Here is a 16908-nt window from a genome sequence, read left to right on the forward strand (position 1 = left end):
GGAGACATTTCGGTAGGAATGCAAGTTCCTGTTTTCAACTTCATCCCTGAAACTGTGCCATAACTTTGCTTTATGTATCCACGAGGCCTCATAGCGCGAGCTCCTGCTGTTCTGTGAGGCGCTTTGCGTCTGGAGTAATCACTCCTTTAGGAAGTAGCTTTGCGGGGAGATTTGAATGAAAAATCCTTGTAAAACTGCATCTGGATTGTGTTTTTCCAATACAATCCTGCCTCAGTGCCACATGTGATGCTTAGTCAATACATTGAGGGCGCTCTTGCTCTTTCATCACTTTCAGGGGCGCACGTTGGTGAGCATTTAGAGAGCTAGTGGTGGTGGAGGGGGTTCTTGTTCGGCGTTTGAAAGGAGGCAGAATAGAGTGCCAGGGAGTCCAAAGGTCCGAGTTAGAGAGGGGAGAAGGGGGGCTGAGACTCTAAAAGGAGGAGGAAAGAGGAGGTGCTGAAAGGGACTCGATACCGCCCCCACCGAAAAAGCCTGGAAGAATTGCGCTCCGTCAGTGCGCCCTGCCTGCCAGTCGGAGGATGGGGATTTTTTTTCTCCTTTCCATTCATCCATGCCCCTTTTTTCCCTCCTCCTCCTCCTCTCAAACAAGCCAGTCGGTCTGTCAATGTGCTGCGAGCGTTAGGACAAGTCAAAGCAGTGGGATTTTGAGGCAGAGAGACGGAGGAGATAACGAATGAAGCGCTTTTCCATGACCGAGAAGCGACGCGTCCTGCTCTCCAAATGATGCGCCGCATCAGATAATTTCCAGCCGGGACTGATGCTCACAACTCGCATCTTATTATTATTAATATTATTTTTTCCTTTCTATCACTTCACAACTTTCACGTTGGCCTGTGTGTGACATTATTAGAGTGGAGATGCTTTTGTAGCGCTTTGATTTATTCCTCTCAGTTTCTTTGAATTAATTCTTGGATTTACCGTCGATTTCGGATCTTTTTTATGATTATTATTTTTCAGCGTGTCTATTAAGGATTTACAACCAGTGTGTTTGTTTTTGATTCCATAAAGAGGCCACTAAGGATTGTAACGCGCACTGACTGAACCCGCCGAGCATCAACACGTCTTTATGAGGATGGAGCTGTGGACACGAGTAACATCTTTTCCATTTTAAACGTTTCACCCTCACACTTTTGACCTGGTTTTGATTGCGCCCTTCTGCCACACTGACAGTATTTCTTTCCCCCGGTTCCTCTCTGATATGCTGGAAGCGAGATATTCTTGCGAGGAAACAAGGTAATGGGAGAGAAATCGCACAGAGTCTGCACAGAGAACAAGGGAACATTGTTCGGGGAAAAAAGACAATCAGGGCGCACCGAAAGGCTACAGAGTTAGAGGCTGGGTGGCAATCATTTTTTCTTTTAAATATTTTTGATTCCGTGGAGTTACCTTTGAGCCGAGGAGCGCTGTTTTTGGAGAAATAAAAGGGAAGGACAGATTAACGAGGAAAGCCATGGGATTGGCACAGAATTAGTGCAACTGTGGACGCGCAGAAATCGTTTTTTGGACACCCAGACGCGCGGATTGAACAAGTTTCTTTTTTCCCCTCGCACATTTCAGTGCGTGTGCTGTGATCGCTTACAATCTGCCACATTTCGGATCCATGAGGTTGTGCAGAGCGGGCTTTGGCTTCACACTTTGACTGTCTCCTACCTATAGCCTGATCGGCTGTAGCCGCACATCTATTGTTTTGAGAGAGTCCCCCCTCGTGTGCAACAGCATCGAAACCGCAGAAAAGATCGCGCTTTTAAATGGGGCCGCATATGCTGGGTGTCAGGGTTGAGATGGCGTGTCGAAGAAGTGGGAATGGATTGGGGATCCTGCTGGTATTCTTACTGGATTTACTGGGGACGACAGCCAGCAACCTGGAGCCCATCTACTGGAATTCCCTGAACGAAAGGTAAGAGCGCTCGCAGACCTCACAGTTTCACTGGCTGACTTAATTGTAGGGTTGATCTCGAAGTTCTCCAAGCCATGCTTGGGGGAAACTGATTTTTTTGTGGTTTCATTGCATGGGACGGGAGACTCATGAAACATTTTATGAATGCAAGAAACTGAGTGCACTGCTGAGCGGTAATGCGACATGACACAGGCGATAAAGAAGAAAATAAAGTTGGATAAAGGCAGAAATTCACCTCAAAGTGCAGGCCTAACTCGGAATATTGATTTTTTTTTTTTCTGTGAAGGCTCCCATTCTGACAGCTTGTTGGAGTGTCTTTAAAAAAGCACCTTCATCACTGTCTGTTGGATAAGGTCAGAAATTCGTTACAGAGTGCAGGCCTACAGCAGACTGCCCCTCTTACCGACACTGCTGATTTTTGTCAGTCAGGGTTCTTTTTGGACAGTTTTTTGCGGCAACTAAAGAAGAAAAAAATAAGACTATTCCGTCATTGTTGCATTCACTCTCAGTATTGTTTGCTCAGTCTAAACTGTGATCTGATAAATGCTGCTGCTCTGCATTTGTCACACTGATTATTGTTCCTGGTCCAGCTGCAGCTCCTCTAAAAGTCCCCGTGAGCTCTAAGGCCGTAGATGGAAGCTGTGTGTTTAGGATGATAAAGACTTGTGTGATGCTCTAATTGCTGTTGCTGGATGACCTTGATTAAAGTCCAGGGTAGCACTCCCTTCCTCCTCTTGGACCTCAGGCCTGTCAAACACCCAGTCTGCACACTTTGCCCGAGCTCATTTGCATTTTCTTTCCTCCTCCTTTTCCTCACGGAGAAGGTGTCAGGCATTAGCTGAGGAAATGCCATTTTAAACACCTCTCTGCTGTCCAGCCTTAATGACTGACACCACTTTTCTCACACCTCTGCCAATTTCCCTGTGTCTGAATGGACCTGCTGGCTGTGAGGAGGAGGAGGTGGTGGTGGAAGAGGGGAGGTGGAGAATAACAAGGCGGCTTGTATGGAAGGGAAAAGAGGGGAGTTTTTTTTTTCCTTCAGTGACACAAGGATTCATTTCTGCAAATCCTAGCTACATTTCTGTTGGCAAATTGGAACAATGATATTTTGCAGCTTGATAAACACTTCTGTGCAGGCTATCAGCATGGAGCACCGCTCCAGAATAGCTCCCATTTCTTCTAAGTACACTTTATAGAAGGGAGAAAAAAAAAACACAAGAGAAAATTGACTCACTTATGCCAACCGGGCCCCCCCGAGACAGCTTTAACTCACACCCGTGCCAGGGGCTTTTTCAGAGACTAACAGGTTTTTAATGCGTCCGTGTGCTGGAGGCTACGTCCTGCCCAGTTTCTCCACCTCTCCACAGATGTGACTGTGCGTGGGCCCCTGCTGTGGAGCCAGGCATGAAGCCCTTAATGAGGGCTTTTTGTCAGCAGTGGGTGGATTCGCCCAACAGGGAGTAGAGTTGGACACGGGAGGGTAATTTCCACAGAGAAGCTAACAGCCTGGGCTTTTCAAGCCTTACAGGTGATTCCACGCTATTGTCTCCTAATGGAGTTTAGTGTTAGGTGGGTGTCAGGGCTCAGTGAATGGGCCCGGCTCGCAATTAGACGGGCGGTGGCTTTGACGCCACACTCTGCTGTCATTTCCACAGATTTGCTCGCTCATATATCCATCCAAAATACAAAAAGCCCTTTTCTTTGTATACTATGAAGCTTATTCACGAAGCTTACTATTCATAGTTAATCAGCTTAGTCATTCCTCCAGTTTATTTTCTTGGCCCTTTTTCATGCTGTCGTGTACTTGTTTCTCCTTGCTCTCTACGTGACATGAGCAGTACTCTAGTATCAGCTGCCTCGGGGCAGAATAGGTTTTGGCCCTGGGCTGAAATATGTTAAGAGCCCACTGCTTGTCTAAATAGTCTGCTTCTTCCAAGGACACGCTTCTGGAAGCCACACACACTCACACACACACACACAGGTGGTTTCAGAAATGAGGTGAAAAGTAAGCAGAAGCTGCAGCAATCAGAGCACACGTATGGTTCACATCTTGTCTGTGTAGTAAATGGGGTGTCACATTGTTAACCTCTGGACCTTTGCTGCGTATGCCGCTTTGAAGTTTGGACCATCCACTTGCAGCTTCCCCTCCACCTCTCCTCCCATCTTTTCTTCCATCCTCTTATATTCTCTCCTTCTCACGCCTCAATATCCACTGCTTCTCTTTTTTTCTGCAGGGATGCATAAATTCTAATATCGGCCTAAAATCAGTATTGCAGGTATGGACTGATACCAGCCTAGCGAACTGTGATATTGGCACATTGTTTTTTTGCAATTATCATCTGTGCCACATCATTTGTGAGCTGGCTAAGTGTTCCAGCTGAAAGCTTTAAAGCAGGGCAGTTATTTTCTGCCGGTGCAATTTTGGTGTTTCCCTTGGAATAAACAACGAGGTAAACTAACAGGGAAAAACATGGTGGATTGTTTTAAACATCCATATTGGCCTGGAATTTTACAATCAAAGCATCTCTTCTTATTTCCCCCTCCTCTGTCCCTCTATTATTCTCTCCCTCTTTTCCCTACTGTCACTCTCCGTCTGTCTCTATCTCTTGCACCCCCGCCCCACCACCACCACCTCGGTGCAGTGACCAGACGTAGCAAATTGGAAACATGTGTCACATCCAGCCGCTAATTATGACGCTACAGCAGCCACAGACGCACCCAAAAAATGTGTGAGGGATGACAGAGGTGAGGAGGAAAAGCAGGCATCTGTGGGTGCTTTTGAGGGAGGATGGGAGGGGGGTGGGTGCTCAGCTGCCAGATTAATTCCTTAAATATAATATCAGAATGCACCAGGACATCCACCTTTTTTTTTTATAGACCCCTCCACGGGTTGATGGTACCACAGCCTGACAAGAAGCGTTCGCGGAGGAATATATACAGAGACAGGTGCTGGGAGGTGAAAGAGAAACACCGAGCGGCGGGGAGAGCAGAGCGGGGGGTGGAGACGGTCCTAACCCTAAGTAAATCAATACCAGTTAAGTCTCAAGTGCCAATACAGGTTCTGCTCGAGGAAGAGGGAACTGAACCAGAACGATCACCTTGGGAAGAGCTCCTCCTCAGACATATATTATCCTTATCTCAGCATCTCGTATTATCGGCCTTACACGGCCACACTAATGAAAGATCGAAACTTACATTACTGCTTGGGAGTTTGGGTGGGGGGAGGGGCGAAGATGGCGTGGGTGGCAGGAGGGTGGCAGGTGACCCACGCACACACAAACAGAGAGAGAGAGAGAAGAGGATGCTGGCTTCGGTCACTCGTCTGATCATGACATATGGACTTTTGTAGTTTCTGGAACCTTTTTGCAAGTCTGATTTCAGCGTCTGTTCTTAATGCCAAAAAAAAAAGGCGCTCATTCACCCCTCCTTTGCTCGCACTCTCTCCCTTTTTTCCTCTCCTCTTTCCACGCTTTCGTAAACGGCTGTAGATTATTGTAAACGGCTGCTGAGGGTGGGCGTCTCCCGGTTTGCTGCTTGCGGTGACTTGTAATACAACTATTCCCCCTAAGATCCACATTAAAATTTAATCCCCCTCCACCCCACCACCGCCACCCTTCCCGTTTCTCAATAATTCATTAATCGTTGGCTAATTGGCGCCGGATAAAAGACTAGCTAACTAGGCTAAGTGTTTCAACTGCAAAAAAAAAAAAAGCCGCCAGAGAGCGAGAGACTGGTGGAGTCACCACCACAAATGTGTTTTTGGTTGAGGAGGTTATTCTTATTATGGAATAGGTGTTAGTGGGTCATATCACAGGAGCAGCATTCCAGCACCCGTTTACAGATTGTTTGTATATTTAAAAGCCCACACCCGTTTACACCCATCCTGTAGGTTTTGACTTCATGAATAATTCATGCTCGGAGGCTTTTTTCCAGGCTGTGTGGGTAAGGAAGCAGGAGCCTGGTAAGCCTACACGTATCCTTGGGCGAAATGATTAGACAGTATCCACTGGGTATAGCGTTTTTTTATTTTTCTTATTTTTAGGAAGAAGTGCAGAAAAAAAAGGAATGTGGCAGAGAGAAGAGGCGAGATTAAAATAATATGGACCGTATTGCTCGAGCCGCCTGTTAAAGCAACGGGGCAGCAGCCCCCTTTCCCCCCCACCTCCTTGTTTCCTCCCTCCCTTGCTCTCTCTCTCTCTCTCTCTCTCTCTTCCTACCGTCACTCTTCCCCCTCAGTGAAAAAGAGGAGTGTGTGTAAGTTTACGAGCTGAGAGCAACAGGAGCTGTGAAAAGAGCTTTCAGCTGATGTGGCAGAATGGAAAGGCCAGGGGAAGGAGAAAAAGGAGGCAGCCAATCCGACCAGAGGCAGCAATCTTTTCTCCTTTTTCTTCTTTCCTTCTTCCTTTGTTCGGGCAGATGGACACACAGGTAAGGGGTTTGACTATGAAAACACAGACATGCAAACATACGGATCTATTGCGTCTGCATGCACACACACACACACACACACACACACACACACACACACACACACACACACACACACAAATGAGCCTCGGGAGGCTCGACCTCCTCCTCCCCCCATCACTGTTGGACACATGTGTAAAGAGTGTGTGGTCCTAATCTATCTCCTTTGTAGCGTGTGCTAGTGAGCAATAAACACACACCTTTACCACTAGATAGTAGACAGGAGGGCAGATGTGCGCACACACACACAGAGTAGAGGTGAGGAAATTGGCACGCGTCACGGGCTGTTGTTCCACTCGGAATTCATTCATTATTTTATCACTCGATTATAAGTTTATTTGGCAGGGGCAGTGCACATTCATCAACATCATAACAGCTATAAAGCGCTGTTGTAAATATGCTGGGGTTAGCTAAAGAACTAATTTACTTCCCCGGTCCCTTGGGCTTTTCGAAGTGACTTTGGGATTTTTGGTAATTGTTAAAAGTGCTGATGATTGGGATGAAGGAGATTAAAAGCGTGTGGCTGGCTGGGCTGGTTGAAAAATGTTGGAACACATGAGAAAACAAGCAACTTTCTTCCCTGCAAGCATGCACCAAAACACACAGACATACACACACACACACACAGGCATAGTGGTGGTAACAGTAATCCAGGCCGGAGGTCTGATGGGGTCACATGTGTCCCCAACATCACCGGGCAGAGTGCCCTGGGTGGCTGAACCCAGAACCCCTGAGCGAGGCCCGCCAACACACACACACACACACACACACACACAGGCCTTCTCATTAGCTTGCTTCACAGCACACCCTTCTAAGCAGGATCATCCAATCCTCCTGGCAGCATTTGGACTGGGCCAGGTCAATCCCCCTCTCCCTCCCCCGGGTGACACAGAGGGAGCAGGCTGGTGGATTGGGAAGCCAGTACCAAAGTGTGTGTGGATTTTAGACGCCAGAGGGGTGTGCAGTATAAGGGCAACCTCTGTCACTGTGTTGAGCAACTCCTATATCCTGCCTTTTTCTTGCCCTTGAGTCTTCCTCGAGCCCCTGTCTTCTCTTTACTCCGCCTCCCCCCCCCAACTCCTTTGCTCTTCAGTTTAGAGTCTTCCAGCTCTGCGGCTGCATCCTCACAACATTTGGGTTGGGCTCACGTTGCTGCAGCTACAGCTAGCTAAACACTATAGCGGCAGAGAGGCAGCTGACACTTGTCATTTTGTGTGCCGGGATTCTGCCGTGTGACAGAGAGGATGTGGTGGCATGTGTGCGTTTGTGCCCTGAATACTAAACTGTGTGTTGAGATTCCCGAGCTCTAGGCTGCTCTGTGGATGGCATGTACAAATCCGCTTCCTATCAAGCGGATTACGGTGGTGCTGAAATCTTTGTTTCCTCAAAAAATAATTTCTAGATACTAGTGTAGTCTTAAATTAGTGTCGGCTATGTCACACTAGCTACACGTGTGTGTGGTTTTACCTGAAAAAGATATGTTACTCTGTTAGCTGGTTAACTAGCTAACTAGCTGGCTAGCTAGCTACCATTTGAATCGCTGTAGGAGCTGACAATACTTCCTCTTTCTATTTTTGGCTAGTCTCTGCTTTTTAACAGTTAAGAGTAGCCCATCCAGGTAATTGATGTAGCTACACCTGCCACCCACAAAATACCACAGCATTGTTTACAACATGTTTCAAGTCTTGATTTCTGTTGACACCAAACTGAGTTATTCTCAGCGCGCTGGCTGACTTCATTTCCATGTTTTAAGGCTAGATTGTTAGCACTAAAATTAACTGGTAGGAAAAACATTTTTGCAACACCCGTTTGGTGCTTTTACAACTGTTCTCCCCTCAGGCAGTTGAGGTGGAGTCCTCTTTTGCATAGACCTATACAGTTACGCAGAGCTTGTAAAATGCAAAGCAAAAGACAAATGTTTTCTTTTCCCTTATCTTGCTCTCTCAACAGCCAGAATGCATTCCAGTTTCGGGCTTTACATCCTGTCACTTTCATCAACGCCGCAACTCCATCACTCTGCCCTCGCCATCTCCCGGTGGACGTCAGCGCGGCGCTTTGATTGGTCGCAGGCTCAAAATGGTTTTGTAACTGAATGCTAAGAGAGAGCGCGCGTGTGTGCTCCTGCACACAAGAGAGACAAATGAGCGGGGTTTGTCAGCGGACAGCTGTGCCTTGTCACAGCTGAGGTTTTGCCAAACATCTTCGACCGATATGAGCAGGAGGGCAAAAATAGAAGAAGTGGGTGTTGTCAGGGTGAGATGAGGCAAAGATAGAGGAGACAGGACGAGAGCAGAGAGCTGACAGGCTCGGAGAGGGAAACAAAAAAAAACAAAAAACAGGCATGAAAGACAGTGAAGAGGGAGATGGATTATTTGGCAGCACGACCAGGTCTGACAGAGGTACTGGATGATGTGACATGTCCCAGCTAGCGAGAGTGACTGATGATCTATAGGTCACCACCATGACTAGCTGCTTCCTGCTCAACTTCAACCGAGCCAGGCCCTCATTTCTCATTACTGACACGTCCCATAATATTTATCCCTGTGAAGTCCAGCGTGAAACCTGGTAAGCTTTAAAGGAATTCATTGACTTTTTGAGCAGAATAAGCTCTTTGATCAACTTAGCACGGAGCGATTAAGAGACTGGCAGCTGTTTCCCCTCCTGGTATTTACTTCTACAGTTTATATGATAAGATGCAAACACACGCAGTGGTTAAACTTCACATAAAGCATGCTCACGGAGGCAGAGATGATGCCAAATGCTTCGTAGCAGAACAACGTGTTGATGGAGTTAATTTGCCAAAAGCTAAATCAATTCCTTTTAAAATAAAGCTACTTTTCCACCGTACAATCAATACTTGAAGTTCACTTTACTCCAGGATAAAGCGCTGTAATTTACATTTAGTGGTGAACCCGCTTTGTCTCATCTTCTTTCGCCGACTTTCTGATTTTCACCATTTTACACACACGCGTTGCTTTCAGTGCCGTGTGTGGGCGAAAACAGGGATAATAATACGGCAAAGATTTTCTTAGCCGTTGTAAGAGTCATGCTTCGTATTCAAAAGTCAACTTGCATTCTGGTCTTTTGAGGCTTCAGTCAAATGATGTCTCTGCCTCGTCTTTGATGGATTTCATCCCCCACAATCGTTCCCATTCTTTGATTGAGTGAACTGTACTCGGAAACCTGACATTTACCGGGACCCTTTCCTTTTCATTGTACTCCAGGATAGCTTAGGTGGAACGCAATCTCGCCAAATCATGTCGGGGGATAACAAAAAGTACACAGTCGAACGGCGAAATGGACCCAGAAATGCGATACAGCCAGCCAGTAGCTGCAGTTGTAAATGATGAAGTGGCTACAGGTGGAGTTTTCTTTAAATATCTCATTTTACATTTATATTTTTGGCATAAGAAGCTGTTATCCGGAGATTTGCAGAAAGCACACGGAGCCGCAAAAGTAAGCAGACATGAATCACTCTGCCTGCAAGGAGCCCGGTTACAAAGCAGAACAGCTATTCAGTGCTGAGCTACAAAATGATGCATGGCTTTTATTTGTGTGTGTGTGTGTGTAGGGAGGAGGGCGATGACGGGGGTGTGGAGAGATGTTTGGTCTCTTGTGTGAGAGATGTAGGGACTTGTTACTCCAAAGCATCTTAGCTTTAAGATAATCTTTACCCTCTTCACTCACAATAGGTCAGAGATGATCTTCATGCTAAGAGGCTTTGGTGGGGGAACCCTGCGTGCTGGTATGGCCCTCTGCAATAACAGCCAGTCATCTTGAAACCCGGCCCAGTAATAAACGGCCACATTTATTACTCCACATATGCACAGTCCTGCTTCTCCTACCTCAGATCTTTTGCAATATTCTCCACGGCTGACTCCCACCACCTTGATGATTTTTCCAGCCTTCACGCTTTCTTCCTCCTCGGATGCTTGTGCGTGTGTGCGCACATATGCATACTTCTAATTAGGAGTTAAAAGACCGTACAGTAAGCGTAGTCCATCTGGCTTTGGCATTAGCCCATTGTTGCTATAGTCTATGGGGAAACTGACCTTGGCGAGCAGCGCGAGGGGGAAAAAATCACGCTCCATTTCCTGGGTTCTGTAGAACATTTAATTTAAGTGGGACTGACATTAAAAATGCATCGTTATGATGGAAATGTAAGATTAGGTTGAACTCCTCTGCTTTCAGATGCACACGGGCCTCACGTGAGGGAAGCTTAGCAGCCACTGAATGTTATCAGTGTATCTCAGTTTATAGAAATCACATGCTGAGATGGAAGTCCATATAGGCATGTCTCAGCTCTCAGGGGCCATCCTGCTGACCCCGTCCTTTGGGCTGTTACTTCATATAAATATATAAAGAGAGGCTGAGCTGTAACTTCAGTGGTCATCAGACATAAAACCTGTGTGTACAGAGTCATAATTGGAAACCTCTTAAAACTTGCTGCTGTTTTCTTCATTCTGCACATGTGTAGCAGTCTGCTGCCACTTGGGGGCAGCGTCAAAAATATGTGGATTAACCGGTAACGTGAGCTACTCTCTGCTTGTTTGTGTTGCTTTTCTTTAGTTATCCTCCTGCCATGGGAAAAAGCAAGGAGTCAGAGGTACAAAAGCTTCTTTGCAGCAGAGCGAAGCAGAGTGTTCGACAAATAAGTGTCCACTGCAACCTTTGTCTGCGCTTCTCATCTGTGCTTCTTTGATCTTTGCTGATCTTTTGCGCTTTCTGTGGCGAACTCTGATGCTCATTATTTTTTTTCCCCGCTCGAGCCACTCAGCATTGAGCCGATGCAACAAAGTTATCATAGCTTTGTTTTGTCTTTTCATTAGTTTTAAATGAACTCATTTAACTAACTTCAATGTGTTTCCAGAAAGGGGTTTACTCAGTTTTTATCTAAAAATGCAAAGTTTTAGTTGAGACGTTACTTTACTTTTAGTTTTAAAGCAATATGATTTGGTTTGTCAGGGGCAAAAATGTAAAACGTTATAAATAGTTAACACAAACACAAACAGACTGCTTTGTTAAGTCAGTTGACACAGTTGTGCAGACGTCCCAGTCTTAACAGAAAACAGACATGCTAAATCTCCTTTGTTGACACATTAGACCAAATGGTCAAAGAGCAAAACTGAAGACAGTTCACGCACATGTGCACAATGTTGAGTTCATTTGCTAGCTATTTTTTTTAGTGTTTTGTCCCAGCTAATTTTGTTTTATTTAACTAAAACAACCACACTCCCCATAACGTATCACAGGCCACGTACTTGGATGTTGTAGGGCAACGTTTTTCCCATAATCCTTTTCCCTGCGTAGTCGGAGAGGTACGCAAAGGGATATTAAAGAGAAGCAATAAGTCTGTGTCGACTTCCTGCTAAATCCTCCAAAAGCTCAGTAATTCACACCACGGATCCTGTTTGTGTGATTCAGAAGACTGGAACAATTAGTTGCAGTCATAACTGGTTATACCAGATCTAGAAAAGCTGTAGCAGCAAAATCCCAAAGTGTATTTAGCCGTGCAACGGTTCATATAATTGCTTATATGTTCTAGTTTTAATTTGCAAAAGGAAGAATGTGTTACCTTTTTTTTTTTTGGTTTGTCATCAGTTGAAGCGCTGCATTGTTCACTGAGACTGAAAAAAAAAAAATGATTCAGAGTCTCAGGTTTATGAACCCCTTTCAGACCTGCAATGAATAAACTCAAAAATGCATGGCTGTCAAACGAAAACAAGGTGGCTTCTCCCACTTCCTGAAAAGCAGACATTTTCCCGATAGAAGTATTCCACCCTGAAGCAATGATTTAAGGCCGTGTACTAAAGTAAACTAGCTGACTGCCTCCAAATGCTCTTTTTTCTTTTTTGCAGCAGCGGCATATGGAGTGCACTGCGGCGCTTTGTTGTCTAGGACAAGTAACTCTAACAAGATCCATCTTGTTACAGACAGAGTGGTGAAGTGGATTGTTGTTGCCCCTTCCACATCCCATCATCTGATACCCCAGCTCTGGCTTTAATACACCGCTGTGTGTGCGAGCTGCTTTCTAGCGTTTTTTAACTCCCTCTCTCTCGTCTTGCTTTTGTCCTCATGTCTCGCAGTCAACCTTAACACACTCCGGCATTCATTTATATACACTGGCTTACACACATCCAGGCATGCACAGTGGCGAGCTTGTACACACACACACAAACTCATGTATGCACAGATGAAAAATGTTATTGCTCCCAGTCCTGGAAAAAGTCCAAGTGGAGGGGTTGAGTTTCTTCTGAGGTACACTCCACCGCCCCTCCTCTTTCTATCAGTGGCATATCCCTCACTCCCTTCTTCTTCCAGTCCTCCTTCTCTCTCTCTCCCTCACTTCTTCCACCTCCCTCTGCTCCTCTGTGAACAAAAGAGCTCCCCTCGCAGAGCTCCCCACTGAAAGCCCTCACACACACTCTGGCTTCGCACTCTCCCACACGCACTCTCAGCCCTCTCGTCGTCTGCGAAAACCAGTCCACTTCTCCGCGCTAATCCCCCTTTCATTTCTTTTGTCTTTCCTTTTTTTTTTTTTTTTTTTTACTTTTTACTCGTTGCTTGGCTCGCCATCAGTGTAAGTTCCCTCCGCTACATATCCAAGCCGTTATCATGTTACAGCCGGTTGGCAGACAGTAAAATTTATTCCCCCTTTCCCTTTTTTTGTTTTAAATTGCTCTCATTTCTTCCTCCTCTTATTTCTCTTTTTCCTCCCAACAGCTCCTTTTGTGTCTCTTCTTCTTTGTGGGTGGTTTTTTTGATCTGTAGTCTCTGCTTCTCCTCATTCGCTCATCATTGTCCGGCAGTAAATAGGCCCTCTGTAGTAAAGACAGAATGAGTGATCATGATTGCCTATCACTGCAGTGTCAGAGTAATTCGGGGGTGACTGTGAACCAACCAGAGCGTGGCTAGCACACACACACACACACACACACACACACACACACACACACACACACACACACACACATGATGTACAACTCCCTTAAAATTCATTGCAAATCAGGAAGCCATTCCCTCATTAGCAACCCTATCTTGAAACCTCCCCTTCTAAAAATCTTTCCTCTTCTTTATCAGCCTTGCTCTCCTTTGGAGTGCAGCTGTACTGCAGGTCCCCAGCCACAGGAGGGGGAAAAACAGATGGAACGCCCTCCTTTCTATTTTTTTTTTTTTTACCCTTTCTTGATTCTTCCCTCTCTCCCTCCTTCCCTACAAAGAAAATCAAGCCAGAAGAATGCTAGTGCACAATGGTGGTGGGGGGGCGAAAGCCTCTCTCTTCCACAATCTCTCTTTTAGCCGAGCGGGTCATCGTGTCCGTACCTTGGGTGCACGCATGCTTACACGTACGGGCTCCTTATTTCGGTTACGTGGCGCCGATAACCCCCTGGCTGTGTGGTCTTGGGTTTTGCTGGCTAACGCACACAGCTGCTGTGGTGTTTGTGTTTGGTTCCCTATTTTGTGAGCTTCAGCAAAGCCACCAGTCCCAGTTAGGCCTAGCCCATCTGGAGCCTTAGTCCTGGGTGGCCGTTATATATATATATGTGTGTGTGTGTGTGTGTGTGTGCAGTGTGTGTACACAGCTGAATATTGCAACACGTCCAGTCTATGAGGTGTATTCTGGCACTTGGTAAATCGTACACATTATCTGATTTCCCAAATCCTTAATGCAGCTGCTGTAGAGCAGCCAAACATCGGCGCTATCATGCATAAGTGGCGCACTTCAACTGTATTTTTAATGTTATCTCTTTTTAATCAAAACCTTTGCTTTCTCCTTATGTTTCCTCTTAAATTTAATCACTCTTGTGACGGGCAAGCTAACTCTATTATGGCGGTACTTAGCTAGAACAAAAGAATTCACTCAAGGTCTCGTTTAAGTGCTTCTGTACCCTCATGATGCCCTTGCATGCTGAACAGAGGGAGGGTTTTTTTTTTAAAATGTGTGTGTGCGTGCGTTTCTGCCTGTGTGCAGAATGTGTGATTGTGTGGATGTCAGGCATGCGTCATGCGTAGGTGTGTATGCGCGCTTGTGTACATGCCCTGCGTGGGTTTGTGTACAACCCCCCCCTCCTCTTCCCCAAACCCCCGTGATGCTCGGTACCCCCCCTTCCCCTCCATCACCACATTAAGCATTATTTGCAAAACAACACAATCATGTGAGACAAAGCGAGGCTTCTGGGCGAGCATTAAAGAGAGAGCAGGGAAACAACAGAAACTGGCCTGTACCACTTGACCCAATGGAAAGGGAGGGGGGTGGGGGGTGTGATGAGGTGGTGATGAGGTGGTGTGGGAGGGGATTTGTAAGCCAAGGGGAGCGATAATCCCTCCAGTCATTGCGGGCCCCCTCTGCGCTTACTCTATAACGTGGCGTGCTGGGCTGTCAATCACTCAACAAAGCTGTCTGTAAGGGGATTATGAACCCACGGACCCTCCCTCCTCCTCCTCATCACCCCTTTCTTTTTTTCCTCCTTTTTGCCCCCCCTTCATTCATTTATTCCTCTTTCTCCCATCGCCATCTCTTGCATCCTGCCCCTCTCGTTCCCTACCTTCAAACCTGCCTGTCAGTTTGCTTGTCCGGTGTCCTCTCACAACAAAGTGCGCCTTTCTCCCAACACACGTTTTGCTTTGCTGTGTGAAGCTTAGTTTATCTCCAGCTTTCCATCCGGTCCTCCTCTGTCCTCCATAAGCCCCATTTCTCTCCTCTCCAAAGCCCTTTGCACTCTTTCTCTATCTCTTCGTCCCACCCGTGTTTTATTTCTCACCTGGACAAGTGACAGGTGCTTGTTAGTGTGTTATATGGATGTGTGTCTGCTGCGCACCTGCGCAAGAATAGCAAGTTTGGCAGCACAAACTGCAGAGGAAAAAGTTGCAAAAGATCAGTGCACGTGCTGTCACTGGTGGGCGATCGTTCTGAAAATGAACAAAGTTTCAATCCTAATGAGAGAAAAATTTAAATTAAGCCTCCTGTAAAGTGTTTCAGAAAGTGTTTTTTTTTTTTTTCTTGGCTCTGTATGACATCACTAAGAGTGGATGTCCCTAATATGGTCATATCAGGTCAAGCATCCAAGAGCAAAAATATTTCATACTTAAAAATGAGCTTTAAGAACATGAATCCATTCACATGTAAGCCCATTTTCACACCTTTTCATAAGTTTTTTGTGGCCTGTGCACCCTCATAATATAGACACACCAAGCTGTCGTCTGGCTAAATGTCACCTTTCCTATAAATGTGATGAATGGCTCGCAGTCCTATCTTATCTCTCTGTCCTTAACGGTGCCGTTTTAAACCCAAGCGCCGCTTCCATCGGCTGCTGCAGGTGGTGACAGCCTCTCCTCCCACAGTCACCCTCCATTAATCCATCGCTTTTCCCCGCCGACTATCTCCCCCATCTACCCGTCTGTTAAAAATGTCTGTTTAGTTTAAACGGCTGTCTGCGCCCAGATGAGCTTTCACTCCTCACCTCTTTTAACCGGTTCGACCACCTCTGTTGTCCTGTTTTATTTCCTGCTGTCTCCTTTAGTTTTTTTTTTTTTTTTTTAAAGGGGCTCTGTGTTTTGCAAGCACTGTCTCCTGTTTGCTTCTCTGATAATCTCTGAGGTTTGGCAAGCAGCGGGTCATGGTGAGTTTCTGGATCTCTTCTGGTTAATCTGCCTCAATCCTGCGAGTAATCTTGCAGCTTTAATGAAGATCGGGGTGGGGACAGCGGTGCATGGGAGAAATGAAGGTTTGTCCTTCTGCTAGCTGTGCAAAAGGGCTTTTTCAATTTCACTGAAATGAATTTAAAAATTCAATTTAATTACAGGATGGTATCTTAACCTGGTATCATCTGTTTAATGTAAGTTTAGTTTTTTTCACAGGGTAACCATGCTTGTTTCCAGCAGCCATCTTTGACTCTACGAGAGTAACTTTGCTTAATCACAGTTCAAAAAAATTTCACGCAGTTAAAGGTTACCTTTGAGCTAACTTTTACTCTGATTGGCTGCCCGTTATAAACAGAAAGTTTGAAAAGTAGGTGGGCGGGGCTTCTGTGCTCACTGTATTGACATCATGCAGATTCCACTATAGAAAAAAACCTCTCTGAAACTAAAGGTTTAAGCAAAGCAGTTTAAGCCTAAACTTTTGCCTCACAGAGATTACTTTTAGTTTTCCCGTGTTGATTTCTCTGTAACGTGATTTATATCTCATTTCAGCTGATCTGAAAGTGATTTTATTCCATGGCTAGATTTTGACTTCTTGTTAACAACAATGACCCCGAAGGAGACTATGATGCAAAGAGACTTCAATTTAGGAAAAAAAAAAAGAAATGATGAAGCGATGGAGAGAAGCTGAGATTTAACAACCATTCATTTTGCCATTAAGACAGAGAGATTAGACAACGACAGGGAGTGAAAGTCAGGGAGAGGAGACTTAATGCAGGCGACAGGGTTGTTATCTAGCAGGCAGCTGATGGTTTTAACAGCTCTGTTATCTTGTGTATCTCATATTGGATTTAACTTCATTCTCTTACACATGTCGTTCTTTG

General features: G+C 45.7%; 1 protein-coding gene across 1 annotated transcript in view; it reads left to right on the forward strand.

The window, feature by feature from the left end:
* Positions 1-479: 479 nt before the first annotated feature.
* efnb3b (ephrin-B3b) overlaps positions 480-16908 on the forward strand; it is an 88719-nt gene continuing 72290 nt past the window's right edge. Inside the window, exon 1 of the mRNA XM_039609464.1 lies at positions 480-1918. Within this exon, the coding sequence (XP_039465398.1) occupies positions 1770-1918 (149 nt within the window). The 5' untranslated portion in view covers positions 480-1769. The remainder of the gene's footprint in view (positions 1919-16908) is intronic.

Source organism: Oreochromis aureus, linkage group 3 (genome assembly GCF_013358895.1).
Source record: "Oreochromis aureus strain Israel breed Guangdong linkage group 3, ZZ_aureus, whole genome shotgun sequence".
NCBI classification, from domain to species: Eukaryota; Metazoa; Chordata; class Actinopteri; order Cichliformes; family Cichlidae; genus Oreochromis; species Oreochromis aureus.